Source organism: Cetorhinus maximus, chromosome 7 (genome assembly GCF_964194155.1).
Source record: "Cetorhinus maximus chromosome 7, sCetMax3.hap1.1, whole genome shotgun sequence".
Lineage (NCBI taxonomy): Eukaryota > Metazoa > Chordata > Chondrichthyes > Lamniformes > Cetorhinidae > Cetorhinus > Cetorhinus maximus.
Genome location: NC_135885.1, coordinates 137100032 through 137127349, shown reverse-complemented (window position 1 = coordinate 137127349; position 27318 = coordinate 137100032). Strand labels below are relative to the sequence as shown.

The 27318-nt window shown below is 45.8% G+C and overlaps 1 protein-coding gene across 1 annotated transcript in view; it reads right to left on the bottom strand.

Moving 5' to 3' along the window:
- The window catches only part of LOC144683094 (kelch-like protein 1), a 386264-nt gene that overhangs the window by 242348 nt on the left and 116598 nt on the right, over positions 1-27318 (bottom strand). The window contains exon 2 of the mRNA XM_078546112.1: positions 2540-2722. Coding sequence (XP_078402238.1) covers positions 2540-2722 — 183 coding nt within the window. The remainder of the gene's footprint in view (positions 1-2539; positions 2723-27318) is intronic.

Genomic DNA, 27318 nt, shown 5'->3' with positions numbered 1-27318 from the left:
GCATTTACAGCCACAAAAAAACTCCAGACAAATGACGGCCACGGAGAGCTGCATGGTATTATTGGAGAAAAAATGAAAGAGATAGCCATAAAGAAGTCTATGGTGTTGAGAGTCAAAGAAACCTCCACAACATTTGTACTGGTTGAAGTATCTTAACTTCGGCAGTAAAGAAGTTGATACAATAGACTGTTGCTGCTGAAACAGGAATATTTTATATTTAAAGAGCATTAAGTAATATAGCACAGTAATACAGATAATTTCTTTGACCAGTGTGACATTTTAGTACCATATCAATATGTTTAACTGAACTATACCTCCCACTATATGTAGAAGGTGCCCATTGAAAGTTAATAAAACCTAATTATATATGTTAAAAATTGTTAAGTATCTGTGTGCTGGAAGTAATGGTGGCAGATAGTGCAATAATGTATTATGAACAGTGTATATTCTATACCAATGCATCTGCATCATTTACAATTCATCATAAAGACAATTATAATTACAGATTCATAAAATGAGCTTTAAATTGAGTACAAAAATATTTTGCTGCCACTTAACATTTGATCGTTATTTTCATGCCGATGATTTGTTTCCGATATCACATACATGCACTTGCAGCAGTGTTTTTAACAGTCAGTTGCATAAAATTCCATCAGTCATGGTGCTTAAGCAGCAGAAACTCAAAAATTATTGATGATGGTACTTGGAAACAATGACTTAGCATGCAGAAAGAGCACAATATGCTCCACTGCTTTAACAAGCATGGAAATTTGTTGTAACAAAACTTCCTTTTGTAAAAGAGCAGACAGGGAATCTCAAATACATCTAAATATACTTCCCCTCGTATCATCACAAGTTATTCTTAGCCTTATGTTTATTAATAGATGGTCATCCAAAAATAACTTTTATCAACGGTTTCTAAAAAAATAAAATCCAACAATAATTGCCTTAAAATATGTGAAATATATTTCTGCACTTGATGTAAGTAGAAAACTATAAATCCTTTTTCTTTAATTGGTTGGTGATTATTTCCAGTATTTTTTTTAAACTTCTACCAAAATATGCTGCCCACTGTTCCTGTACTGGGATAAGTAGAATCTTACTATGTCAATTGAAGCAACAACCTCTCCTTCTCACATCAAACACATTAAAAAGTGTTATGTAAAACAAATTATGGCTGAGAAAATAATTAATAACAATTGAAAAGTCAAGTGAGAGAAGAAATTTCTGTACTCAATTAAAAACTAATTTTAATTGCAGCTTTTGAACTAATTAATACTGACTCCAGATCTGCTCATATTCTACCGATTGTGGATAACTATAGACATTAGCCATTCCTTTGGCCAATTGTGGCCATTTACATATCTTCTACTGTCTCAACCTCCACCTGCAATGTTGGGTGAATTTGATAATGAAAAATTATGTGGCACACTATAATACCTGTAACTTTTATATATTGTGATGCAAAAATAAAAACCTTTAGTAAAATTTCTGCTGTGCTATTTGTAGCAAAATCAGAAGCATGATTTTTACAGGTGTTTAGGAATTATCTACTAATTGCAGTAAGTCTTTCCTCAGATTATGCTCATGCCAATTAAATATACTTTCAACCATACTTTCAGCTTCAATGTTTCAGTCCTATGGCAAGGAGCTGGGAGTTTACCTCCCTCAGTTAACTCTTTAATGCATACAAGTTAAGACATTAAGAAATAGGTGCCAGATTAAGCCATTTGACCCTTCGGGCCCCCTCCAGCATTCAACAAGATGATGGCTGATGTTTTACGATCATACGAATTAAGTGCAGGAGTAGGCCACTCGGCCCCTCGAGCCTGCTCCACCATTCAATAAGAACATGGCTGATCTGGATGTAACCTCAACCCCACATTCCTGCCTACCCGGATGACCTTTCACACCGCTGTTTTATCTCAACTTCGCCTTCCCACTTGATCCCCTTTAATTCTTTCAGTATTCAAAAATCTGTCGACCTCTGCCTTGGATTTACTCAATGACTGAGCATCCACAGCTCACTGAGGTGATGAATTCCAAAGGCTCACAACGCTTTGAATAAAGAAATTTCTCCTCATTTCAGTCCTAAATAGCCTGAGACTGTGACCCCATATTCCAGATTCCCCCAGCTGGGGAAACATTCTCTCAACATCTACCCTGTCAAGCCCCTTAAGATCCAGTAGGTCATCTCTCATTCTTTAAAATTCCTTGGAAAATAGGCCTAGTCTACTTTATCTCTCCTCATTGAACAATCCTCTCAAACCAGGAAACAGTCTAGTGAACTTTTGTTGTCCTGCCTTTGGTGCAATTAAAGAGACCAAAACTGCACTGCACCTCACCAAGGCCCCGTATAATTGTCTTTCCACAGTTGAAGGCAATTTGCTTATTAGCTGAAGCTTCATAGGGACCTTAACTCCAATCAGTATTTCCAAAGAATGCCAAGGCATTCCAAAAAGAACTTTCCTTTACACCAAACAGATCAGTTTTGAATTGCTCAGAGTTCATTGACAGGAGAAATGCACGGATGCCCTACCTATGAGCAGGTATCTTTCGGTTCCCAGCAATCAGGATGACATCGCACAGCTGCTGCTGCTTCAGATAGATCTCCATCTTACAAAAGGTTTGCTCTGCATGGTTCACAGCCTGGAAGAGCTCCTCGGAGCTGCCTGCTTCCAAATCACTGTGTGGCATCAGGGGATGGCTAGTCACTGTCAGCCTGTGGACCACAAAGGGAGAAATGTGTTGTTGATGAAGTGCCAGAGATTTTGCAGCCTTAATCACACTTTCTGATGACAGCAGGCTTAAGGAAACCAATACGAAAAATCAATACATGCCGACAGCCTTCCAACATAGAATATATGGAAATGATCACAATCTATTCCTTGGATTCTTATCAAGCGTTCCTGCTTCAACTCACAGAAATGTCTTTATCACAAAGTCTTTTTTATCTCCACAGCAGTTTTTCTTTGGGAAAACAATAGCTTCATATTTTGGCAGGCACCATAGCACAGTAGGCGATATAAAAGTCTGCAGTATTTCTAAATAGCTACAGGAAACCTCATTATTTCTTCCTTTAAGTGGATACTGTGTAAAATGATCTAAACTTCAGCTATGGTTTGAATTAAAATAACAAAGTCGTTTTTAAGTCAGTCACAACTCTATTTAAACTGGACTAAAAGTCAATTAAACAAGTAGGCGATAATGTAGAACCAATTCTCAAAATGTATCCTTTGAATCTAAACAATAACACTTGAATCTTATGTATTGTATACCAGCCTCAAATTGTCATTGTTGCAAGCGTATAAAAAGCATAAGCAGTAAAGTTGACTTGAATCTGTACAAACGGTTTGTCTGTTCAGTCCCACATTTCAGATTTGTCTTAAAATAGCTGTGTGGCTTTACCCATTAATTAATGGAATGGCAGAACATTTTTGAGGATCTGAGTGGCCTATTCCTCTTCCAATGACTCATCCCATCAATCTGCTCAATGAATTAGATTGTTGTTAAGCACATTTTAAAATCATGGCGCCGATGTACTCTGGTTGATCTATTTCTCATCCATGAACAAAAAAAACTGGCTTGAAAAAAATACACAGTTGCATTTGTGGTGCAAACTCTTGGGGGTGAATTTTTTTGACCGGCGTGCGGGCGCGGTCCAGACACGCACGAGCGTGAAATAGCGCGTGATGACACTTAAACATTTCAAGGCACTCAGGATTCGGGAAACTAGCAGTGCTGCCAGGGGCCTGAGCCCATTGTTTGAACCTGTTGCTGGTCTATTGAGCCCTCGGCTAGCAATCCCTTTGTTTGAAAAGTCAGGACCTTATGTTCAAATCCCTCCATGGCCTCACTCCCTTCCCATCTCTGTATCCTCCTTCAACCCTCCAAAATCTTGGTGTTCTTCCAATTCTGGCACTTTATGCATCCCTAATTTTCATCGTCAGACTATTGGTAGCCATGCCTTCATGTGTCCAGGTCCTAAACTCTGGAATTTCCTCCCCAAACCTCTCTACCTCACTCTTCTCCTTTAAGATGCCCTTTAAAACCTACCTATTTGACCAAGCCATGTGTTTTGTTTCGAAACTAACAATTTTGACAGAGAAAATCTTTGAAAAATGCAGAACTATTTTCTCATCAACATTATGGGCTGAATCTTCTGGCTGGCGTGCAGGTGGAGGAGCCCACAAGTCAGTGCTTAAAATGTCGCGTGAGCGTCCCGACGTCAGCACGTGGCATCGTGATATTTCGGTCGGCGGACGCGCACAGTAGTGGGACACGCGCCCGCCATTAATTAAAGGCCTTGTTAAGGCCATTAACTCTCCAATGGACCAGGATTTTGAGGGGCCCGTGCGAACTTCGGGTCGGTGCACGGGCCCCAACAGGCAGGTGGGTAAGTGATTTTTTTACAAACCTCATCCAGTGGTGGGATGAGGTTTGATATCGGGTTTAAAAACTTTTAATAAAGTTTTTGTTTATTTCATTAACAAGTCCCATTTCGTGTGACATTTTCACATGAGGGGGACGTGTTAATGATTTTTAAAATTTTTCTATTTTTAATGTGTCACAGAGTTTCAGCGATCTCCCTGAGGCAGCGCTTAGCCTCAGGGAGATGTGCGCTCTGTCACTCGAATGCACGAAAGAGCGCACTCTGGCAGTTGGGGAACTCCCCCCCGCCCACACAGGAAGTGCATAGTGCTGCCCATCTGGCGACATGCTGGGCGGGCCTTAATTGGCTCACCCACGTCAAATGGCGGCGGGGCCCGTTTCGGCGGTGGCGATCGGCTGCCCGCCCTCCCGCCAAGGGCAAAATTCTGCCCCATGAAAACGTTTTAAATGTTGCGTTTAACATGCTTACATTTCCAGCAGGCGACAGGATCGGGTTTAAATGGGTTTGAGATAAATAGAAAGGGTTTCCTTGAGGGGCTCCAGTCTCGAGATGTACCTGATAGCCCTCCTGTGAAGCCCCTGGGGGGTATTATACTGTCTTAAAGCTGATGTTCTTTTCCTCCTCTTGTGATTGGGGCATCCACTTGGCGGGATTTTCCAGTCCTGCCAAAAGCCAATGGACCTTTGGCTGCCTCCCCAAATTTTCTGTTCCCGTCTGCGATGTCTCCCATCGTGGGCAGGACTGGGTAATCCCGGCCACTGCGTTTGACTTGCGCTTTCTGTCATATTTTCATATCTAGTGTATTTACAGCTTTTTTTCCCCCTTGCATCTTTAGTTTCCTAGTTTTCTTCCACTTTCTTCACAAGAACTCTTGAGTGTCTTTTGACTCTTGGCACATTCTTTTATCTTTCTTTTTCATAATACCTCACTGCTGATCTTCTACATCTTTAACCGCCTTCATCTAAGCAATGTTGCAGTACATGACAAGTTAAAATCATGGCAGTAAGTTCCCACAGCCTCTCTCGCTAACTTACCTTTTTGTTCTCATTCCTCTGACCCTCACTGATTTACCTGTCACTTTTCTCATGACCTATCTAAACGACGACTTAGCTTTCAGTCCTCAGGCTGGATTTTATCGGGTGACGTATTTCCCCACCCCACCCTGACTAAAAAGTTGGTTGGGAGTCTGCCCCGGAAAAAGTCGATGATAACATGTTGCAAGAAGGCGCGAAAGGATATGGTGCTCGACGATGAATGCTACTTTCCCCAAAGCCTCACGTTTACAAAATAAACACCATTGCAAGGTGCACTTGGGAGAAAAAAACTCTAACGTTGGTCGCGACAAATTCTTACAGGGCTGCATCTTCCAGTCGGCGAGTGGGGAGGGGTGGGGTGGGGCCTGCTCACCTACAGGTAAAATGACGCTGGGTAACATCGGGCGTGCGTCCCGACATCACCCCGCGCCATTTAGATTTTCAGTTCGGCGGGCGCACAGCCGATTCACGGCCACTTAAGGCCTTTAAAAAAGTAATTAAGCCAATTAATGGACCTGCCCGTCCAACATTAAGGTTGGTGGCCAGGCGGCCTTTAGAAAAATCATAACATCTCATCCACGGGCGGGATGAGGTTTCATGAGGGATTCAAAATGTTTATAAAATGTTGAAATAAAAGAAATTGACATGTCCCAGCTCATATGACAAAGCCACATGAGGGGACATTTTTTTTTTTCACACTTCCAAAAATTTTTAAAACTTCCAGCGATCTCCCTGAGGCGGCACTTTGCCTCAGGGAGACCCATGCGCTTTCTCGTGCGCAAGCACAAAAGAGCACACTCCCGGCTCAGGGAATCCCAACCCCCCCCGGCCCGCACAGGAAGAGCGCTTCCGAGCGGACATCACGCTGGACGGGCCTTCGTTAGCCCGCCCACGTAAAATGGCAGCGTGTCCCCGGCCAGGGGCGCCGATCGGGACCCCGCCCGCCTGGGCCCACTCCCGCACGTCCCCCCCCCCAATGGGGGGAAAATGTTGCCCATAATGTCCACAAACTACAGACTTCAGTGAAACAGCATCAGGATAATCACTAACCATGATGAGCAATTCTCATGAGGTCGCTTAAGGTGAGCCTCAGATGCAAGGGTTCCATGTGTATTGTCCAGCCATCATTTTCATATAGGAAGTGCCTTTGCTCATGTCGCAGATGTGGAACTAAAGGAAATTCACTGTGATGAGATTCAGTGAGACTTTATGGAACTGAGGGACCAGATAAGACATAACTACAGGAGGGTCATTTTGTCGCTTTGAATGAACACAGGACCTTGCATCACATTGATTAACCATTCTATACCTGAGACTTGGAGAGGGAAAAATGTGAAACATATTTACAGTAGTGCAGATTATATACAGTGAATGAACACCTGTGCCACAATTGTGCATTCAAAACTTAATTTTTCTAATTCTACCGCTGCATCTAGGTGCAGCCCTGACATCTGCAGCAGAGACAGAGGCAGCCGGCTGACTGCTGTGCCCTGCTGTCTGAGGTGATTTTGGTGGCTCAAGGCCTGAAACCTTTGGCCTGCTAAGCATCTCCTGTTCTGGGGCAGGAGCACCCTCCTCGGCCTGACCTGGTGGACATCTGGCTGGCACTCCTCCTCCCTTTGGGTGCCCAATGGCTCCTCTCTGATTCCTTGAGGAGAAGGGGCACCTAGAGGGAGGTTGAGGTGTCCCATCTCCCTCTTGCCTAGCCACTGCTGAAATGCACTCATGGCTAGAGCGATGGAGTGCAGGTCTGAGCGCAAATCCGGCAGAAACTGCTGGACCTGGCCCGCCAAGGCGGCTGCCACCCTTCCCATGGAGACTTTGATGCGCTCACATGCCAGAGCCACGAGATTAGACAGAATGTGGACGGACTCCTCCATCCCTCACTCCAGCCTGATGACGGCCTCTGACAACTCTGCCTGATGTTCCCCTGCCTATCTTTGCTTCTTCAAAATATTGGCTGATAAGGGCTGATTGCAGAGGCTCATCATCAGAGTTGGACTCAGCAGGGGCCTGGTCTCCAGCTGTCCTCCAAGTGTCAGACACCTCGGCTGCTACTGCCTCTGACTGCTACGGACCTGTCAGTGAGGTGATCACCACATTGGGATCCCGAGCCTACTCTGGAACTAGGACCCACCGAGGAGTGTGTATCTGCACTGGGCGGGTGAAGTTGAGTGCAGTGATGGATGTTCATCAGACGGCTCCTCTGCCACCTCATCTGAGGTGCTCTGGGGGCTGGGGTCAATGTGCTTGCTGGTGGTCTCACTCTGCCTTATCTTGCTGGTTGCTGGAATTGAGAGAAGAGATAATTAGTGATTGACTAGGCAGCCTCCAACACAATAAATCACTCAGTCATTGTCCGCATTTGTTGATGTATACTGGGTAGTACCTCACTGGCTTGTTTGGGGAGGCTGATCTGCAAAGGGACGATCTCTGTCCTCGCCAGCTAGCTCCACCACCTGCTCCTTGTGGGAGGAGACGGTCCTCAGCTCAGGGATACCCCCTCCGATCTTGGCTCTCCCCCATCTGTTGTGGGAAATCTTCCCCTGCGTAAAGACAGATGGATTGACTGTGGGCACTATGGATCAAAGAGCAGTTCAGAAGCATGCATGCCTGTTGTGTGTGCTGAGTCCTCCCCAGTAAGGGATTTGTTATGTTTTAATATTAGTACTGCCAATAACCTTTGAGAGATTGAAAAGTACTCATATAGGCGCAGAGATGGTTGAACAAGGTGCTTTGTTAATTGACTGCAGTAACTGAACTAACCAAAACAAATGTGAACTCTGTGACCCCACAATGCCCGGCTGCCAAGTACGGCAAGCTCAACAAGACATTCAAAATACATTCAATACATAACATATTCCTCCCCACTTACTGAAAATGTCAGTTTAACAAACATTTTTTGGACTAGAGAAAGTGGGTAGACTGCCTCTATACCAGCTGAATCCATCTCAAGTCTCTGACTTTATAAATTCAGATGCTCAGGCTTCTCTCCCAGTGTGAGTCACGGTGGACTTCCGGCACTTTGTTAGAGCAATGCTCATCGGGGGCCGATGGTAACCCAGGACGTACAGCTGAATCTGAAGCTGTGTCTAATATAGGTGAAGGGGAGACCACCTCTCAATTTTAGCTGAGGTGGGCTGAGGAGGTGAAACTGGAGTTGGCATTCCTTGACTTGGAGATGGTTCTTCATAAGAGGTGTATCCTTAGATTGCGCTTGACTTGGCAACAGTTGGTCAACATGTCTCCGCCAGGGAGGTCGTTCTCAGTTCGGACTGTGTGCGACACAGGTCCTGTCTGAGCAATCACCGTAGCAGGAACCCATTCAGCTCTGGTAGCATAATAACGAGATAGGGCTTCTTGTCCAAGGCAGAAAATTCTTGGCTTTGACCTTTGTTCTCTTCTCTCCACATGGTCGTGCTGTTGGTCTTGCACAACTTGTCGTGTTTTTGCTGGTCTCAGCAAATCAAAGCAAGTGCGCAGTTGCTGTCCCAGTAGTAGGAACGCTGGAGATGCTTTAGTCATAGCATGTGGCGTGTTTCAGTATATGTCAGCAGAAATGTGTCCAGACGATTCTGAATGGAGGAATGTCCTTGTGCTGAACTTAAAGCGTGTTTCATGGTTTGAACAAATCACTCAGCTAATCCATTGGTGGATGGGTGGTGTGGTGCTGAGGTGATGTGATGAATTCCATTACTTCTCAAAAAATTCTCAAAGTCCTGCGAGACAAACTGAAGTCCATTGTCAGTCACAAGTTGTTCTGGTAACCTGTAACAATTGGACATTTTTCTGCACCTTTGAATTGTACTCTCAGCTGCAGTAGAGGACATCATTGAAACTCCTTGCCATTGGGAATGAGCATTCACAACCACTATGAACATTATTCCTTCAAATGGCCCAGCGAAATCAACGTGGATGCACTGCCATGGATTTTCCAGCTGATCCCATGGATGGAGGGGTGCCAACTGAGGCACGTTTCTCACACTGACATAAAGAACAAGATCTTTCCTTGGCCGCAATGTCTTGGTCCAGGTCAGGGCACCAAAAATAGCTTCTTGCAATCTCTTTCATGCAAAATATTCCACAGTGTCCAACATGCAGAGGATCCAACACTGGTTTCCTCAATGTTGGTGGAATAACAACTCGCATACCCCAAAGCAAACATCCTGAAGTGACTGATAACTCCATCCTCCTGGAAACGTAAAGATGAAGGTCAGGTGAGACTCGGAAGTTTGGGGGAGAGTTGCCATGCATCACAAGGCCCATAACTTTGGACAATGTTGGGTCCACTCGAGTCGCCTTATTGATTTGGGCTGAAGTGATGGGTGTGTTCTCCATGTTTGCAAAGTAGAAAATGTCTTCCTGAGCAGTGTCCACATGGCTGACTGGTAGCGGCAGCCTCGAAAGGCCAACCGCATTGCCACGCAAGGTAGATTTTCGATATTTGATATCATATGTGTGAGCACACAACATCAATGCTCAACGCTGTACCTTGCTTACAGCTAAAGAAGGGATGCCTGTGTGTGGGCCAAATATTGAGGTGAATGGACGATGATTAGTGAGCAGTGTGTGAATTTCCATCCAAACAGGTACTGGCAAAATTTTCGGATTCCGAAAACGATCCCCAGTGCTTTGCATTCGATTGGAGCGTGTTGGCTCTGTGCTTTGCTTAAAATCCGTGAAGCGAACGCAGTAGGCATCTCCACACCTGGGGGCATTGTGTGTGAAACAACGGCCCCAACTCTATAAGGCGATGCGTCAAATGCAAGCTTTCGAGGTAAGGAGGGGTCAAAGTGTGTCAGTACCTTGGAGTCTGTCAACGCTGCTTTAGCCTTCTAGAACACAGCATTAACAGGCTTCTGTCCATTTCTAGGCTTTTGTTTTGACACAGAAGTTCATGCAGGGGTTACCAGCTGTGGGAATAAATCTCTCATAATGATTCAGCAGCTGTAAGAATGAGCGAAGCTGGCTGGTACTCTGAGGAACTGGAGCATCCACGATAGCCTTGACCTTGGAGGGTGTTTTGTGAAGCCCAGCAGCATCGATGATGTGCCCCAAATATTCCACAGAGGGCTGAAAAAACTCGCATTTGTCTTTGCGAACCCGTAGGCCATTCTCCTCTAGCCTTTGTAGGGCGGCATCCAAGTTCTTGAGATGATCCTCATCAGTCTTGTCCATTATTAAGATGTTGTTAAGGTAGCACTGAGCTCCAGGCAAGCCGCACAGGATCTGGTCCATGGTCCCTCTGAAACAAGGCTGAAGCTGATGTTATTCCAAAAGGCAACCGGCAAAATTGGCATCGTCCCTTGTGTACTGTGATGGTCAGATATTCTTGTGACTTCTCACCAATGTGCATTTGTAAGTAGGCCTGGAATAGATCTAGTTTTCTGAATTTCTGTTCACCAGCCAGGCCAGCAAAAAGGTCAATATGGGAAAGTAGATATTGTTCAGCACACAACCCGGGGTTCACAGTAACCTCGAACTCTCCAGAGATGCGTATGGAGCCATCTTTCTCAAGCATTGGAACAATGGCTGTTCCCCATTCGCTATGGGAGACAGGTACCAAGATTCTAACCTAACCTGATGCTCCAGGTCAGCTTCGACATTTGATTGTATGGCACAAGGCACGGTTACGGCCTTCAGAAATTTTGGTTGAGAGTCAGCTTTGATATTCAATTTGACCGTAATTCCCTTCATGCTTCCCAAATCTCCTTTGAAAACAACAGCATGTGTTTTTTATATAACAGCTGTCAGGCCAGTTTCTTCTTTTGCAATGCTGTGTACTTTTGCCCAGTTTAACCGGATCTTCTCAAGCCATGACCGTCCAACTAAAGCTGGGTAGTTGCCTTTTACCATAAACAGTAGTAGCTTAGCAGTCTGTTCATTTAGTTCCACTTTAACTTCCTTTCTGCCCACCATGTGTACAGGTTCACCTGCACCTGTTTTCAGAATGATTTTTGCAGGTGTCAAGGATGTTTAACCTTCTTCTTATACAAAGCATCTGGGACCAGAGAAACTGCTGCCCCTGTATCCAGTTCCATACATATTGGTTGGCCCTCCAGCAACGGCATTACCCAGTAGCTCTGTAAACCACCTGCCACTGACAAGATGTGGAGGGGCCCTTCTTTGGATTTGGTGTCTCTCTGGTCCTCCCGTTCCTGCTCTATGACATGCAGATTTTTTTCTTCTTGTTACGCCAGACAACAGATCCCTTCTTCTCTGGTTTGCCTTTCCAATTCACCGCTACTTTTTTTGTTTTTACAGGCACACTCAATGTGTTCCTTCTTGCCACACTGACGGCATAAAAGGTCTCTGCACCGACATTTAGGCGGATGGTGACCAGGCTTTCCTCAACGGTAACATTCTCGGCTGCTTGCTATCTTGTGTGCATACTCAGCTGTCATGTTATGCACTCGAGTCAGCTGCTTTGCTTCTTTTGCAGCCAACTCCATGGAGCCTGCAATCTCTATGGCTTTCTGAAAAGTGAGGTTAGCCTCTGTCGGGAGGCGTTTCTGGATTGCTTCAGTATGAAGGCCACAGAGCAACCTGTCATGGATGATAATGTTCAGCAGTTCCTTGAATTCACAATGTTCAGCGAGCTTTTTAAGTACTGCAACTGTGTAATTGTTTGCCCCTCTTGGTTTCTTTTGTGAAACCTAGATATTTCTGCTATGACAAATGGCTTGAGGGAAAAACGCATCTCAGTGGCTTTCACAATGTCCTCATACGAATTTGTGCCAGGTTTGTCAAGCTGCACTAAGCTTCTTAATAAGCCAAACGTTTTAACCTACATCACACTTAAGAAAGTTGCTGCCTTTCTATCATTTTCAATTCCATTTGCAGGAACCAAAAACTCAAAGCATTCAGTGTAGGAACTCCACTGTTCCACATTCTCATCAAAATGTCCCATAGGTCCAGTAAATGTAGTCATTTTCCATCTATTTTATTTTCTCTTCTTCATCAGTTACTTTTTATTTACTGTTGTTTGCTCTTTCTGGTAGTTACCACTTTAAATGCAGTTACTGCTTCAAGACAGCACGCTTTTGTTTTACTCAGGCTGTCAGCAGCTGCCGGCTATTAATCTGTGGTTCTTCCCGCGCTTTTCTGCTTTTAGTGGGCTCCCAGAAATTGTGGGCATTCTTTTCTAAACTTTTAAAAATGTTCAAGGTACGAGCACTTCTGTTCTCTGGAGTTCTTTCCCTTACTCTTTGTCCTGTTTTGAAACTTTGGGGGCTACCTGCAGCCCTGTCATTCTACTTTTCCTGTGTTTTTCTCGGGATCCCTACAATCGTCGGTTTCTTGTTTCTTTAAGCACTGGAAAAAAAAAATGACAGCAGCACTTTCTTTGCTGCGCTAGTTCTTTCTTTTTTTTTTTACTTCTCGAGTGCTCCCGGAGACCTCTCAGACACTCAGTTCGAGACCATTTATTATTTAAACCCAGCGCTGCAGCACTGCTCCTTGCTCTGATTGCCTTTTTTCTGTAATCTTCAGAGCACCAGTAATTCCTTTTTTTAATTTAACTCTACAAGGACTTCGTTGGTTTTGCACCTTGCGCTTCAGGAATATCAGCAGGCGTGCTTTTTTTACTAGTAATTTCCTTTTGCTAGCTGTCTCGTTGTTCGAGTGGCAGTACCGCCGTCCGTCGTCCTCGTCGCCAATTTGTTACGTTTTAATATTGGTACTGCCAACAGCCTTTTAGAGATCGATGAATACTCAAGCAGACACAGCATTGGTTCAACAAGGTGCTTCATTTATTGACTGCAGTAATTGAACTAACCAAAACAAACATGTACTCTGTGATCCCACAATGCCTGGCTGCCAAGTACGGCAAGCTCAATAAGACATTTGAAAGACATTCAGTACATAACAGGATTAAGATGCCATTTGTGCAGGAACTTACATGAGACGATGAGCTTAAATTGGCTGGCAGACATGCAGTGCTGACGTCCCATCTGCTGGTCATGTGTGTCATCCATGTGGATGGCACACATGTAGACTGCCTGATGCCCTAATAAGTTTGGAGTGAGTAGAAGTTTCACTTACCCTGGCAGAGCATAACAGAGCATTCATTCTTCTCCTGCACTGCAGCGGCCACTGTCGCTGTCCTTCCTGGTGACCTCCCTGGTGACAGGGTCAGGTGGGAGGACCTCCTGCGTCCATCCCTTGGAAAGGGGACCTTGCGCCTCTCCTGGATGGCCTGATGGAGAATTCCCAGGGAGGCCCCGCTGAACTGTGGTGCCGAGGGTTGTGTACATTTGGGCACCATGGTGAAGCAGAAGTTCACACCACATCTGTCCTGCAGTGAGTGAATGTCTGTGCAGGTGCCATTTAACTATTGCACCAGGACCTCCGGCCCCATGAGGTAACAGCGGGCCAGATGAATCCTTGCCTAACCCTACCACACAATTCAACGAGCTCGTCATTGATGTATAATTAATGAGCGGAAAAGCCGAAAATCGGATGGAAAAATCTGACCCGCCACCCAGCAGGAACCATTCCGCACAACTAATAGAATAAATGTCTACAAATAAATGACCTTGTGCACATTTGCATTCCACACTCTGGCTTTTGGCTGTTCCAGGGAGTGAACCTGGTGTTTGTTCCCCATGACCAAATCCCCCCATCATGTTTTTCCCACCTGTAGTAGTCATGTGACCCATGCTCCAATCCAGCCTTGTGCATCCCGACAAAATTCAACACTAAACTATTAGCAAAGGTTAGCCCAATCGTGCAAAGTGGGCCATGCTTGAAGTTTAAAGTGCACATAGGGAAAGCCATGTAATGGAACCGGAGTGCTTGCCTTTATAAGCCAGCAATGCAACCTGCAACAGAATTAGAGTCACAGGCTGAATTTTCAGGCTCCACCGAAGGTGGGAATCCAGGCGGAGGGCACCTGAAAACTCCGCCGCTGGCTGACATGCCAGTTTCCCGATGCCATTTTCAGCACCACCCATGCTGGCAAACGCAAGTTCAGGGCTAGCGGGATAGCTGTCCCCATGAGGAAGGTAGCCAATCAGGCTCATTAAGAGCCTTGATAAGCACACTAACAAGACGCTGACTGGGATTTTCCATTCATTTCTCAACCCCAAAAGGGGCCAGTTTATCTGCTGGAGGTGGGCACACAGGGCCAGGCTGGGGGCGGGAGGCATGTGGGGAGGGCGAGTGCTATCAGGCCGATAGGCCCTCTCTGTGAAAGATTACCTTGTAGAGAGATTCACCACCACTCTCCCCCTCAACCCATCCCCCACCCCACCCCCTGCCCCCTTGCATGAGTTGTGGCCTGGGTTCTGTATTTTTTTTAGTTAAAGTTTTTTAAAAGTTGGTGAGGCGGCGCCTTCATGTTGAAATACCCTCGCAGTTATTTACCATTCCTGCAGCCTACAGATCCCCTCAGGCTGGAAGATCTCTGATTGTAACTCCTGTTTCGCGAGCCATCCACCTCCCTTAATAGGATTGACAGCCTGTCTCCATTCCAATTAAGAGGCCATCTTCATAAAAATCCCAGGTCAGTGACTGTTACCACCCCCACCCCCCCAGACTGAGTTAGGGGCCAAGAAATTGTTCTAATGTCTGTTTCCCCACCAACCCCCCAAGTGAAAGTTTAAACCACAGAATGTTATAGTGCAGAGGGAGGCCATTCAGCCTGTTGCATTCATAACAGTTTTCTGCAAAAGCAGCTGAACAAGTCTCGCCATAATGTCCTTTCCCTGTGGACATGTATTTTTTTTTCTCTTCAGTGTATGGAAAATAGCAGTGTAATTTAAAGAGTTGATGCATCTGAGCAGATTGCCCTATACAAACGCTTTACAACCTTCTGGGCTCAACTTTCAATTTGAAAATTTCAAATCATAGCCACTGGTCTCTTTTCTTCGAGCAGCTGGATCTGCTGCTGCCACTTATGCCTCCTCTGGACCCATCTTTTGTTTCTTTACTTGCCCCATAACCACCTCCTTTTGCCTCACAACTTTATCCCATTTGTCCTTTAAATTACTTCTACCTTTCACCTCAACAAAGACCTTCTCTCTTCCCCTGTCAATATCCTCCCTTTCCACCCCCACCCCCTTGCACCCACATCCTTCCTGTCTGTCCTTGCTTATGTACCCGCTTACTTAAGTGTTAATCTTGAACATTTTTGATGAAAGCTTAATGGCCTGAAACATTGGACTGGATTTCACATTCGCAAACTGGATGCACTGCCCTCACTCTCCACCACCACCTCTCCCCCTCCTCCACTGCCCCCACCCACCACCCCCTCCCCCCCACCCCCACCACCGCCACCTTCCACACCACACTGACAAAAACTTCAGCGTGATGACAGCGGGTCAGCAATACGATGTCATCACGCCAGTCTTCCCAATTACAGAAAGCACAGAAATCGGCAAGCCGCCCGCCCTTTTGCAATTGTTAATAAACAGGCTATTAAACTGGTGATCAACCCAGTTGTCCACAACTTTTCATTGCCCACTGCATTTTTCTGGGCTTCAGATGCAATATAGTTTGGGAGAGTTTTACGGCAGCAATGAAGAGGTGGCACAAGGATAGAGGAAAAGGTCTACCACAGTACGGTAACCGTGCTTGAATGTACCAGCAGAAGTCGCTGGGGATGGTGATGGTGGCAGCATCTTCTTGTTTCTTAAGTCTTCTTTTAAATCTTTGATGAGGCATCAATAAGAAATTAATACTGATTCTGAGAGCAGTGTGCCTGTACAATCCTAGCCATGTCCTGTTCACATTATTATCCCTGTGCTGCACAACGTCCTAGCCTAGGTGCCGACTGGGTGCAGAATCCCCCTTTTCTCCTCTAAGTGGCCTCCTTCCCACCAGAGAACCACAAATTGACCATGTGACGCTTGATTGAACAAGCTGAGGTGGCGGGGGCGGGAGTGAGCGGACCATTCAGTTTCTGATCTGCCCCCCTCACTCCGCCAAGAAATGTAAAATCCAGCCAGTCAATTCTCTCATTCCACAGATGCTGCCTGACCTGCTGAGTACTTTTTAGTATTTTCTGTTATAAATGCCTTTAAGGGACATCAGCATGACATCACTAGAAGGGAAATGTGTCATGTGATCCAATCTGAGCTTCACTTTTGCTTTGAGCAGAGCACACACGCACAACTCTGATGTCTTCAAGCTTTATACCTTTGTATAACTGTTCTCATGTGCCTAGTCTTAATAATGAACCCAAACCATGTTTACCAAATCCCTTATGAATGATTGGTGCCATATTTCTTATACAGTAAATAAGCCCAAGGTAGTATATCATTATAATAACACAACATTTTCTTTTTATATTACCTTTAGAGGAATGATGACCGAGAGGAAATGGGCATCTATGTTTTAATCTTTGTGAAAAGAAGCTATCGCAATTTACAGGCATGTCAGTTTTCTTACTGAATAAAATAGCAGTCACCACTGAGTTCAACTTTAACACTGTGCTTTCATTGCTATAGTGTGTTTTTTATATATAATTACTTGAGCATTGGCAGTCTTTCAACAACATTACATGTGCTACAAGATATATAGTGCTCCATGGATATTGTTTATCCACTCATTGGACATGAGGGAAAGTTGGATGTTGCATAGTTTTGCATGAATGATGCTGAACTTAAATTTATTATTAGCGAATGTCAATTTAGATCAAATGGGCCACAATCGCTTGCTAATAGGCATTATACCCAGTTCAGTTTATCAGTGCAGCTCTTGTTAAATTATATCGTTAGTCTACATTCTTTCACTAGGTTTTGCAGACTGTCCTGTAGTATCTAACTGCCCAAGGATGTTTGTAAATAAAAACAGAACTAAAGCATCTAAGTCAACTAACGCTAGTCAGAATCATTTTGGCAAATTTTATGAGAATGGCATAGTGCATCCAATGTTAACCTTTGGATCTGTCGTCTCAGTATTGTGTCTATAGATATTTCAGGTTAAGAACCCTCTCCTATACTTCTTTCAAATCACGACATTCATTTGGATACTGTACAGTTACTTCTTGTTTATGTCCCTCAAGGGCTGATAAAAACGCTGCCATGAAAAGGATCTTTCCTATCTATGACTGTAGGAAAGAAATACACGTTGTTATTAAGCCGGAAACTCGATTAATAGAGTAATGTTGATATCTTGAGGACTCTATTCCATACAATGGATGGTTTGCTTGTTGACATTCATATGAGATATCGAGTATCAAAAAGGGGAGCAAAATTTTGCTGCTAAATTCCTATCCAGATTGTCTTTTATTCCGAGATGATAGACAATAGTGTGATACTGAGATTAGGTGCTATTGTTGCTACTGGCTGATAACATTTCAGAGAAGGGATCTTGAGCCGAATTTTGAGGTCGGCGGGCGGGCGTGGTCACAGGACCAGGAGCGGACAGGAAAGGCGATCGGCCCCTGACTGCGATTTCATGCTGGTGGCCCATTTAAGGCCTACCCAGTGTGAAACGTGGCTCTTCACTGCTCCGGAAGGGCTGAGCATGGTGACCCGGCAGTCGGTTTAAAAATGGCCCAGGCAGCCCCAGAAAGGCTCATCTGTTCCGCGTTGTCTTGACGTAGTTGAGTGCGGCTGGAGATGCCGGGCGGGAGGGCAGGTCAGGTGGGCACTTGCCCCCCCACTTTTCTCATGAGTGCCTTGCTGTCCTGCTGGAGGAGGTGGCTGCCAGGATGGACACCCTTGTCCCCAGAGATGGGAGAAGGAGTCCACCACGTTTCACCAAGAGGGCATGGCAGGAGTTGGCAGCACTGGTGAGCAGCCATGACATGGTACGGCACACGTGGGTGCAGTGCTGGAAGTGCTCCAATGACCTGCTGTGCTCAGGAAGGATGAATACCATGTTGGCATGGGTCAGTATGCAGAAGTGTTAAGGTGCGGTAGTCCCCCCCGTGGACCTCAGTCTGAGTGCCAACTGTCAATAACGCTGGAGCTGGCCAAGGGGGTGAGCCCTGGCTGCTTGAACTGAGGACCTTGCAGCTCAAGGGCCACAATTCAGGTGTGCCCTGCGAGATGTTCCTCATCTGGGGTTGGCCAAGCTACAACGCTGCTGCAGGCAGAGAGTGGACTAATCAATGCTCCTCTGTCCTTTCAGGAGAAGGCAAGCCATAACCAAGCAGACAGGGCACAGGCAGAGGCGCGTCCCACCTGCTGCTGCTCGGCAGGTACGAACCGGATGCCCTAGAGCCGGAGAGATCCCCGTGAAACCGGGTGTGGAAAGGCGGGAGTGCTAGACGAAGGTAGGAGCGCAGTGCACTGAGGTGAGAGTTTTGGATTGTGCAGCCATTCTAGTGTAGTCTCTTCATTGATTGAGCCTCGAACCTGGAGTCCCCAGTGACCATTGAAAGTTGATGGCACCACGATGCAGGTCTCCATTGTCTCACCAGGGTGCCTGGCATGCATGGTGACAGTGTGGTGACTTTAACCAATGACATGCCTTTGTTCTCCCTTTTAGGTTCGCCAGCATGCAGTCACTCTCTGGACCCTGAAGGGCAACCCCTGATGCCAGAGGACCACCGGGCTTCACTTTCACCTGCACCACACCCGCTCTCTGAAGCAGGCACCAGTGCAGATACCAGCACTTTGGTGGGCATTAGATCGGCAGCTAGAATGTCGGTGCACATTGGTGAGGGCACTTCACACTCACTTGATGTGCAGGTGGAGGAAGAGAGTGCCCAGGGCACCGGCAGTCGGAGGATTGCTGGGGACCAGGATGGTGCTGAGTCGAAGGCTGATGCTGAGTCTCTGGAGTTGTCCATTAGGCGGCAGATGTTGGATGTCCAGTGGGATTTGCAGAAGGATCTGGCGGAGATCCATGAGAGTCAGCGTGCCATGATCTCCATTGTGGAGGAGTCCATACGGAGCGTGAGTACTGCGTTGACCCTCATGGCCGAGCGCAATGCCTCCTCCATTGAGAGAGTGGTGACTCTCATGGAGAGGCAGCTCCAGAGACAGAATCAGGGGTTCCTGGGGTTGTGCTCAGACCTGCACACCCTCACACAGGCTATGACCTCAGGTGGTCAGTGTCAGTGTGGGAGTTAGTTGAGGCACCCAATATTCCAGCTAGGTGCCCGTCCAGCAATGGTGAGCAGGGAGGTGCAGAGCAATCGCATGAGCTGTTTGTCATCTCTGCAGGCTCCTCTCAGGGCGCTCTGGATGATGGCAGAAGTTCCCCTGCCCCTCTGCCAGTGACCGTGGCATCTGATGAGGCTGCTATGACTGGGGCGATGCCAGCAGTGGAACTGACCGCTCCGTCCCAGGCGGGGCCAGCACAGGCTCCACTGGCCAAGGTCATCAAGACCAACAAGACAGCAGAGCCAACAGGCTGTCTCCAATGCCGGTGCCAGCAAGGGTGGGGGCAGGGGTGGGTGGGGTAGGGTACTAAGACACAGCACTCACAAATGTAAGTTTAAGGCACCATGAGCACAAGAGAGAGAGAGACAGCTCATGGGTGATTTTTTGTTCATTTATGTTTGGTTTACATGTCTGTTGCTGTGGACATCAACAGCAGCAATTGTAATGTTATAATGATTTCAATGTCACGAGAACATTGAAATTGCTTTGGTTCTGATGGCCTCAGCATGCTTCACAATTTTCCTTTCTGTTGCAGGGTACGCCAGTATGTAATGCCAGACGTGAGTAGCCTGATACTTTATTGCACAGGCATTGAGTAGACTTTGGGTGAAAATGAAAGGGCCATTTCAGACATCTGTGATGGAGGCGGCAGCCCTGGCATGAGTTTGAAGCTGATCTTTGGCAACCTAGCTGAAGGAGTGTTGGATCAAGGTGTCCCTGGTGCCCCTGCCACCCGAAGTCAGCCTCTATGCCCTCAGCGTTCTCCTCACCATGCTCTGACTCACTACTGGACTCATCATCTGTGGCCTCAGCAGCTGTGTCAAGGTCCTCTTCCACCAATGGGTCCCCTCTTGCCAGTGCCAGACTGTGGAGAGTGCAGCATGTAACCACCACCAGAGCACCCACTCTGCAGGGTGTTGTAGTGCACCCACTAAATGGCCCAGGCATCGGACCTACGGTCCTCTCTATCACCTCCCTTGTGGAGGCATGACTCGTATTGTAACGCCGCTCTGCCTCTGTTCTTGGGTGGCAGAAAGGCATCATGAGCCACCTTTTCAACAGATAGCCCTTGTCACCCAGTGCCATCTGTCCAGTCAGGCTGGAGCACTGAAGAGTATCAGCACCTGGGAGTGTCTCAGGATATAAACATCATGGGAGCTGCCAGGGTACCTTGCACAGACTTGTAGAATCTGTATCCTGTGATCACACACTATCTGCACATTCATGGAGTGGAAGCCCTTCCTGTTGGTGAAGGCACCGGGCTCACCTGCTGGTGCCTTGATGGTGACTGTGTGCAGTCTATAGCACCCTGGACACAGGGGAACTCAGGAATCGCTGCAAAGCCTGACTGGCTTCATCCGTACAGTAAAGCCTAAAGGTCAGTACTCGCTTGAACAGATCTCCTGTCACCAGCATGATGCAACTGTGGACAGCTGATTGGGAGACTCCACACAGATACCCTACTGAACCCTGGAAAGAGCCGGAAGCATAGAGGTTGGGGGTCACTATGACCTTCAGAGCCACTGGCATGGGGTGTCCACCCACATAGTTGGAGTTGATCTCAGGCCCAATCATCTGACAGATGGAGGTCACTGTCTCCCTTGAGGGGTGGAACCTCCTTCGGCATTGCACCTCAGACATATTGAGGTAGCTGCATTGCCACCTGTAAACTCTGGCAGCAGGATAGTGGCACCTTCTGTGGCCCTCTTCCACCTTGGACTTCCTGTTGGCCCTGCGCCCCTTGTGCCTGCACCTCTCTTCCCACAGGTCACTCTCCTTGAAGCTGCATTGGGACACCTGGCATCCTCTCCCTTCTGCCCCTCTCTTCCTCAGAGAAGGAGGTGCCTCCAGCGGAGACCACAATCCCCATTACCAGGGTAACAGCAGACTGTCTGATACCTGGATGGGTCCACACGGTCTGAATTCTCCGGGTTCCTTGGAGACACCAAGGAGACCTGAAATGAAGCCTGGAAATCCTAACAATGAAGCCCCAAACAGAAACGAAGCTGCCAAGTACCAAAAAGTCACCAGCAGCAAACTATGTACCAAACAGTGGCAATGCTGCTGACCCCTCTTATCCAGCCCGTGGATGGGGTTTTTGAAATTGTCAGCTGGCTGCCTGCCCGTTTTGCCCGTGTGGCAAGCACGAAATCGCACGGGCAATGAAAAATCAATGGTGGGCGCAGCTCTGGCACCCGCACACCGACCGAAATATTGCACGAGTGCGCGATGACATCGGAACGCTTATCCGAAGGCATTGTGCGTTATCTTATGCTCGAGCGTGTTGGGTGCACACCCACACGCCAAGAGAAAAATTCTGCCCCTTGAGTTACTAGGGCTTCTTATTCTGTACGTAAAATGTCACAATCAGATGCAACCAGTGAGTCATTTGAAGATGTGTTCAGAGCTGCGGGGCTTCCTATCTATTACCTGTACAACAAACTTCAGTACAGCTTCATCGAACCTTGAACACTTACTTTTGGCTAGTGCCTGCTTCTTTGCAGATGAAGACTATTGTTCTGGGTCAAACCTTTCGATCGGGTATCAGATAGACATAGGAAACATCAGTCAGTTCTCCAATTGCACCATTGTGAATCAGAATTGTTCTGTAACAATAGACCATTAATGCCATGTCAGGATCACATCAGACCCTTCAATGCAGTAACTGAATAAGTTAAATTGCCCTTTTATTATATAGCCTGTTGGGATTTTTACTGGTGACTTTGAAAATTAAATTTCCCAACCCTGCCCATCAACCCATGAAAAGAAGACACTGTCTGCAGTGGCAGAAGGGTCAATAACCAGAGGTGACAGATTTAAGGTGATTAGCAAAAGCACCTGAAGCAATGTGAGGAAACATTTTTTTTTACACAGCCAGTTGTTATGATCTGGTTTGCACTGCCCGAAAGGCTGGTGAAAGCAGATTTAATAACATTCAAAAGGAAATTTGATAAGTACTTGCGGAGGGAAAAAACATTGCCAGGCTATGGGGAAAGAGCAGAATGGGATCAATTTGTCAGCTTTACCAAAGGGTCGGCACAGATGGCCTCCTTCTGAGTTGCATCATCCTATTATTCTATGAAAACTGTGGCCTTTAGTATGTAGGCAATCCTTTACTGTAGCATTGACCTGTCCCTTATTACCTGAACTGAGAAAATACAGCAAACAGCTATGCAAGGTGTACGAGCTGAAGCCGGAGGAGTAGGGTTCAAGTACACTTGAGGTGCTACTTCCCTTGGTTGATATGAGGGATGGGGTGGGGCTTTCCGTGTGTAAGGATCCCTAAATCTTTTTGGACCTCTATTGTTCCAAGCTTTAACACTATTTTTAAAAAAACTTGGATCGATCCTTAATTTTGTTCAAAATGAATGACCTCACAGTTACCAGTATTGAGGTACATCTGCTACAGTTTTGACTACCAACTTAATCTGTCAATGTCTCTTTGTGAAAGAAAAAAATGAAAAAAAAAACTTGCATTTATAAATCTACTTTCATCACAACCAAACGCCTCAAAGCCCCTTAAAGCCGATGAAGCACTTTTGAATTGCAGCCACCGTTGTAACTTAGGAAACACGGCAGCCAATTTGTGCACAGCAAGCTCGCACACACAACAATATGATAATGACCAGATACTCTGCTCTCTGTGATGTTGAATGAAGGGTTTAAAAAAAATTAGCCATGACACAAGGGAAGAGCCCACTGTCCTTCTAAAGGTAATGCCTTTGGATCTTTTATGTCCACCTGGAAGGCAGATGGGAGTTGAGTTTAATAACTCAGCTAAAAGCTGGCCCATCCAAAAATGCAGCACTCCTTCAGTTCTGCACTGGAGTGTCAGCCTTGATATTTGTGCTTTAATCCTAAGTGCAACTTGAACCCACAGCTTTCTGGTTGAGGTTCAGTTGACACTCTCATAATTTTTCAGTCTTCCTAGACTCAGGGGAGGTGCCAGCGGACTGGAGAATTGCCAACATTACACCCTTGTTCTAAAAAGGTTGTAAGGATAAGCCCAGCAATTACAGACCAGTCAGTTTAACTTCAGTGACGGGCATGATTCCAGAAACAATTATTTGGGATAGAATTAGTAGTCACATGAAAAAATATGGGTTGATAGGGGAGACTGGGCCAGGATTTCTAAAGGGGAAATCATATTTAACTAACTTGCAGGAGTTTTTTGAAGAGGTAACAGAAAAGCTCGATGAGGGCAATGCTGTTGATGTGCTGTACATGGTCTTTCAAAAGGCATTTGATACAGCGCCACACAACAGACTTGTGAGAAAAGTTATTGCTCATGGAATAAAAGGGACAGTAGCAACATGGATACAAAATTGGCTGAAAAATAGGAAGCAGAGAGTAATGGTCAATGGGTATTTTTCAGGCTGGAAGAAGGTTTGTAGTGGAGTTCCTCAGGTGTCAGTATTGGGATCCTTGCTTTTCCTGATATATATTAATGATCTAGATCTTAGTGTGCAGGGGAGAATTTCAAAGTTTGTGGATGATACAAAGCTTGGGAGTGTTTTAAACTGTGAGAAGGACAGTGTAGAACTTCAAAAGGACAGAGACAAGTTGGTGGAGTGGGCAGATAGATGACAGATGAAGTTCAATGCGGAGAAGTGTGAGGTGATGCATTTTAATAGGAAGAACATGGACAGGCAATATAAAGTCAGGGTGAAATTTTGAAGGAGCTGCAGGAGCAGAAAGACTTAGCTGTATACATGCATAGATCATTGAAGGTGGCAGGACAGGTGGAGAGAGCAGCTAATAAGCATATAGTATCCTGGGCTTTATTAATAGGGGCATTGAGTGCAAGAGCAAGGAGGTTATGCTGAATTTATATAAGTCACTAATTAGATCTCAGCTGGATTATTGTGTGCAGTTCTGGGAAGGATGTGAACATGTTGGAGAGTGTGCAGAAGAGGTTTACAAGAATGGTTTCAGGGATGAGAAACTTCATTTACAAAGATAGGTTGGAGAGGTTGGAACTGTTCTCCTTGGATAGAAGAAGGCTAAGAGGAGATTTGATCGAGATGTTCAAAATCATGAAGGGCCTGGACAGAGTAGATAGGGAGAAGCTGTTCCCGCTCATAAAAGGATAAAGAATAAGAGGGCACAGTTTTAAGTGATTTGCAAAAGAAGGAAATGTAATGTGAGAAAAAACTTTTTCACACAACAAATGGTTCAGGTCTGGAATGCACTGCCTGGAAGTGTTGTGGAGGCAGGTTCAATCGAAGCATTCAAGAGGGTATTAGATGATTACGTGAATAGAAACAATGTGCAGGGGTAGGGGGAAAAGGCAGGGCACTGACACTAGGTCATAATGCTCATTTGGATAGCCGGTGCACATATGATGGGCTGAATGGTCTCCTTCTGTGCCGTTAAAATTCTGCGATTCCGTGATTCAGATGTACAACATGCAAAATAAAAATCAATATTTCTTTCTCGCTGATGTGTTTTCCTCCTCTCCTGCAAACAATGGTTCCTTGTTGGGATATGGTCTCAAGTGACCATTTTTCATATGTTAGCCTTGCAGATAAGTGTGTACCAGGGGCTGTTCAACTCAAGAGGAACATTGCAGACACGAATGACGGTTCTTGCCTGAACTCCACATGAGCACCAGTTGCAGCTGCAGTGACTGGGGAGTGATAAGAAACAGATCTTAAGGCAGTTTTCCTCTAATTAACTCAAGCGCTCCGAAGCCAGCTTCAGTCCCCCTTCTTCCATACCCTGACAAATAGCAGATAACCTCAGTATAATTCTGTGATATACTTCATCCATCTCACACAGTGACTCACTAGATAAATAGCTGAACCATTGGGGAAACTCAGCCTGAAGGCAGGTACACAGGGCCAGATTTCGAAAGCAGGGTCGGAAGCCCGATGCTCCGATAATTTATGGATCCCAAGCCCTGCAACACTATTTTGAAATGTAAATGCTCTAATTAGGCTGGAGGTGCGTTTGGTGCACAACGCCGCTCGAGGAGACAGGAGATGTTGATTTTATTTTTTATGAGATATGCTTTCAGGTGCTTGATTGTGCTGCCTGGGCATATTTTGCAGTATTTTTGTCGCTTTGTTTGTTCTGTGGAGGTCTGCAGCTCCCTGAGGCAGCTGTCTCCCTGCCTTCAGGGAGCTCAGTGGAAGTGCTCACCAGGACCCGCGGCAACATCGGCGCCCGCCCTCTTCACGCCCCCCACCGACAGTGCCTTTCTCGGTGCACGTTTCACGCTGGCTGGCTGTTCATTGGCCAGCCAGTGTGAAATTGAGGTTGGGAGGGGGCCGATCACAGTCAGGGGGGGGCCTGTTTCTAATCCGCTCCCTGGACTGCCTGTCCTGCACGCCTGATGAGCAAAAAATTCAGGCCTTGGTCTAACTCGGGTTACATCAAATCTCTGCCACTTTCCTGTGAGTTCATCCCACTAGAATTACTGCAAGAGATTTAAAGGTCCTCCATGAAATTTCAGAGTCAAATCATTCTTGTTTTTACACGATTACTTGTATAGTCTTCTTCCTCCTGTTTACTGTGAGAAATTTAGCGTTTCTCCTTAGTTTGTTATTCATACTTGTCTCTTTTCTATTGTATCTGATATTTAAGAATTAGTTGCTCAATCTACAAGCAAGGGACTGGAAACAGCGATTAGCATCTTTCTCAGCAGAATGTTAACAAACATTTCAGCGCTTGGACCTTGGGCTGAATCAGAAGGAGGTATCATCTGGAACCAGCGGACGGGTTTTGGAATTGATTGGATTCTGAGGACCTCAATTACCCCGTCTAACATGACTTAAAACTGAGAATTAGTCACACTCACTGGGAGATTGGCAACAAAGAATGTGCTGAAGGGATTGCCTGTTAAAGACCTGCAGACGGCTGAACTGCTTTGCTCCCTCAATGCTAGTCATAACTCAAAGTATACAGGGGAGATTTTCAACTTGCTGCCAAAGCTGAGGATTTTACACACCCGTAAACCCATTGTAAAAGATGCTGAAATTCATTTCTATTCATTTAAACAGAAGTTAAAACTTGATTGAAAAATTTTCTATAATGGCCAGCCAACCTTTTACACCACTTTTGGGACAGGAAGTTGAAAATCATCCCCCTGAACTACTTGAATTGTTCTGTTCATGAAGCAAAGGAGAGCAAAAATGTGACTCTCACAAACTTGCAATGAAATTCTTGGCTCCAATTCTGTCTGATGCATTAGAACTGATTTAAGAAGCAAATAAGGCTGTATGAGTTAGGGGCACTTTATATACACTATTAGCCTGAAAAGGAAGCTGCGATGTATCACATAGTAGCTTTAACACAGAAACAGGCCATTTGGTTCAACAGATCGATGTCAGTGTTTATGCTCGACACAAGCCTTCTCGCACCCTAATTCATCTAACTCCATAAACATATCCTTCTATTTTTCTCTCTCTCATGTGTTCATCTGGCTTCCCCTTAAATGCATCTATGCTATTCATCTCAGCCACTCCTCGCGGTAACAAGTTCCAAATTCTAACCATTCTCTGGGGTAGTTTCTCCCAAATTCTCTATTGGATTTATTAGTGACTATCCTATATTGATGGTCTCTTGTTCCATTCTCACTTGCACGTGGAAACACCTTCCCTATGTCTACCCTACTGAACTCTTTCCAGAGCTTAAAGACCTTTCTCAGGACTGACAGGGTATTACAGATTTAAAAATAATGGAAATAAGTGGGAAAAGAAAAATCTATATAAATTATTGGAAAAAACAAAAGGGAGGGGGAAGAAACGGAAATGGGGGTGGGGATGGGGGAGGGAGTTTAATATCTAAAGTTGTTGAATTCAATATTCAGCCCGGAAGGCTGTAAAGT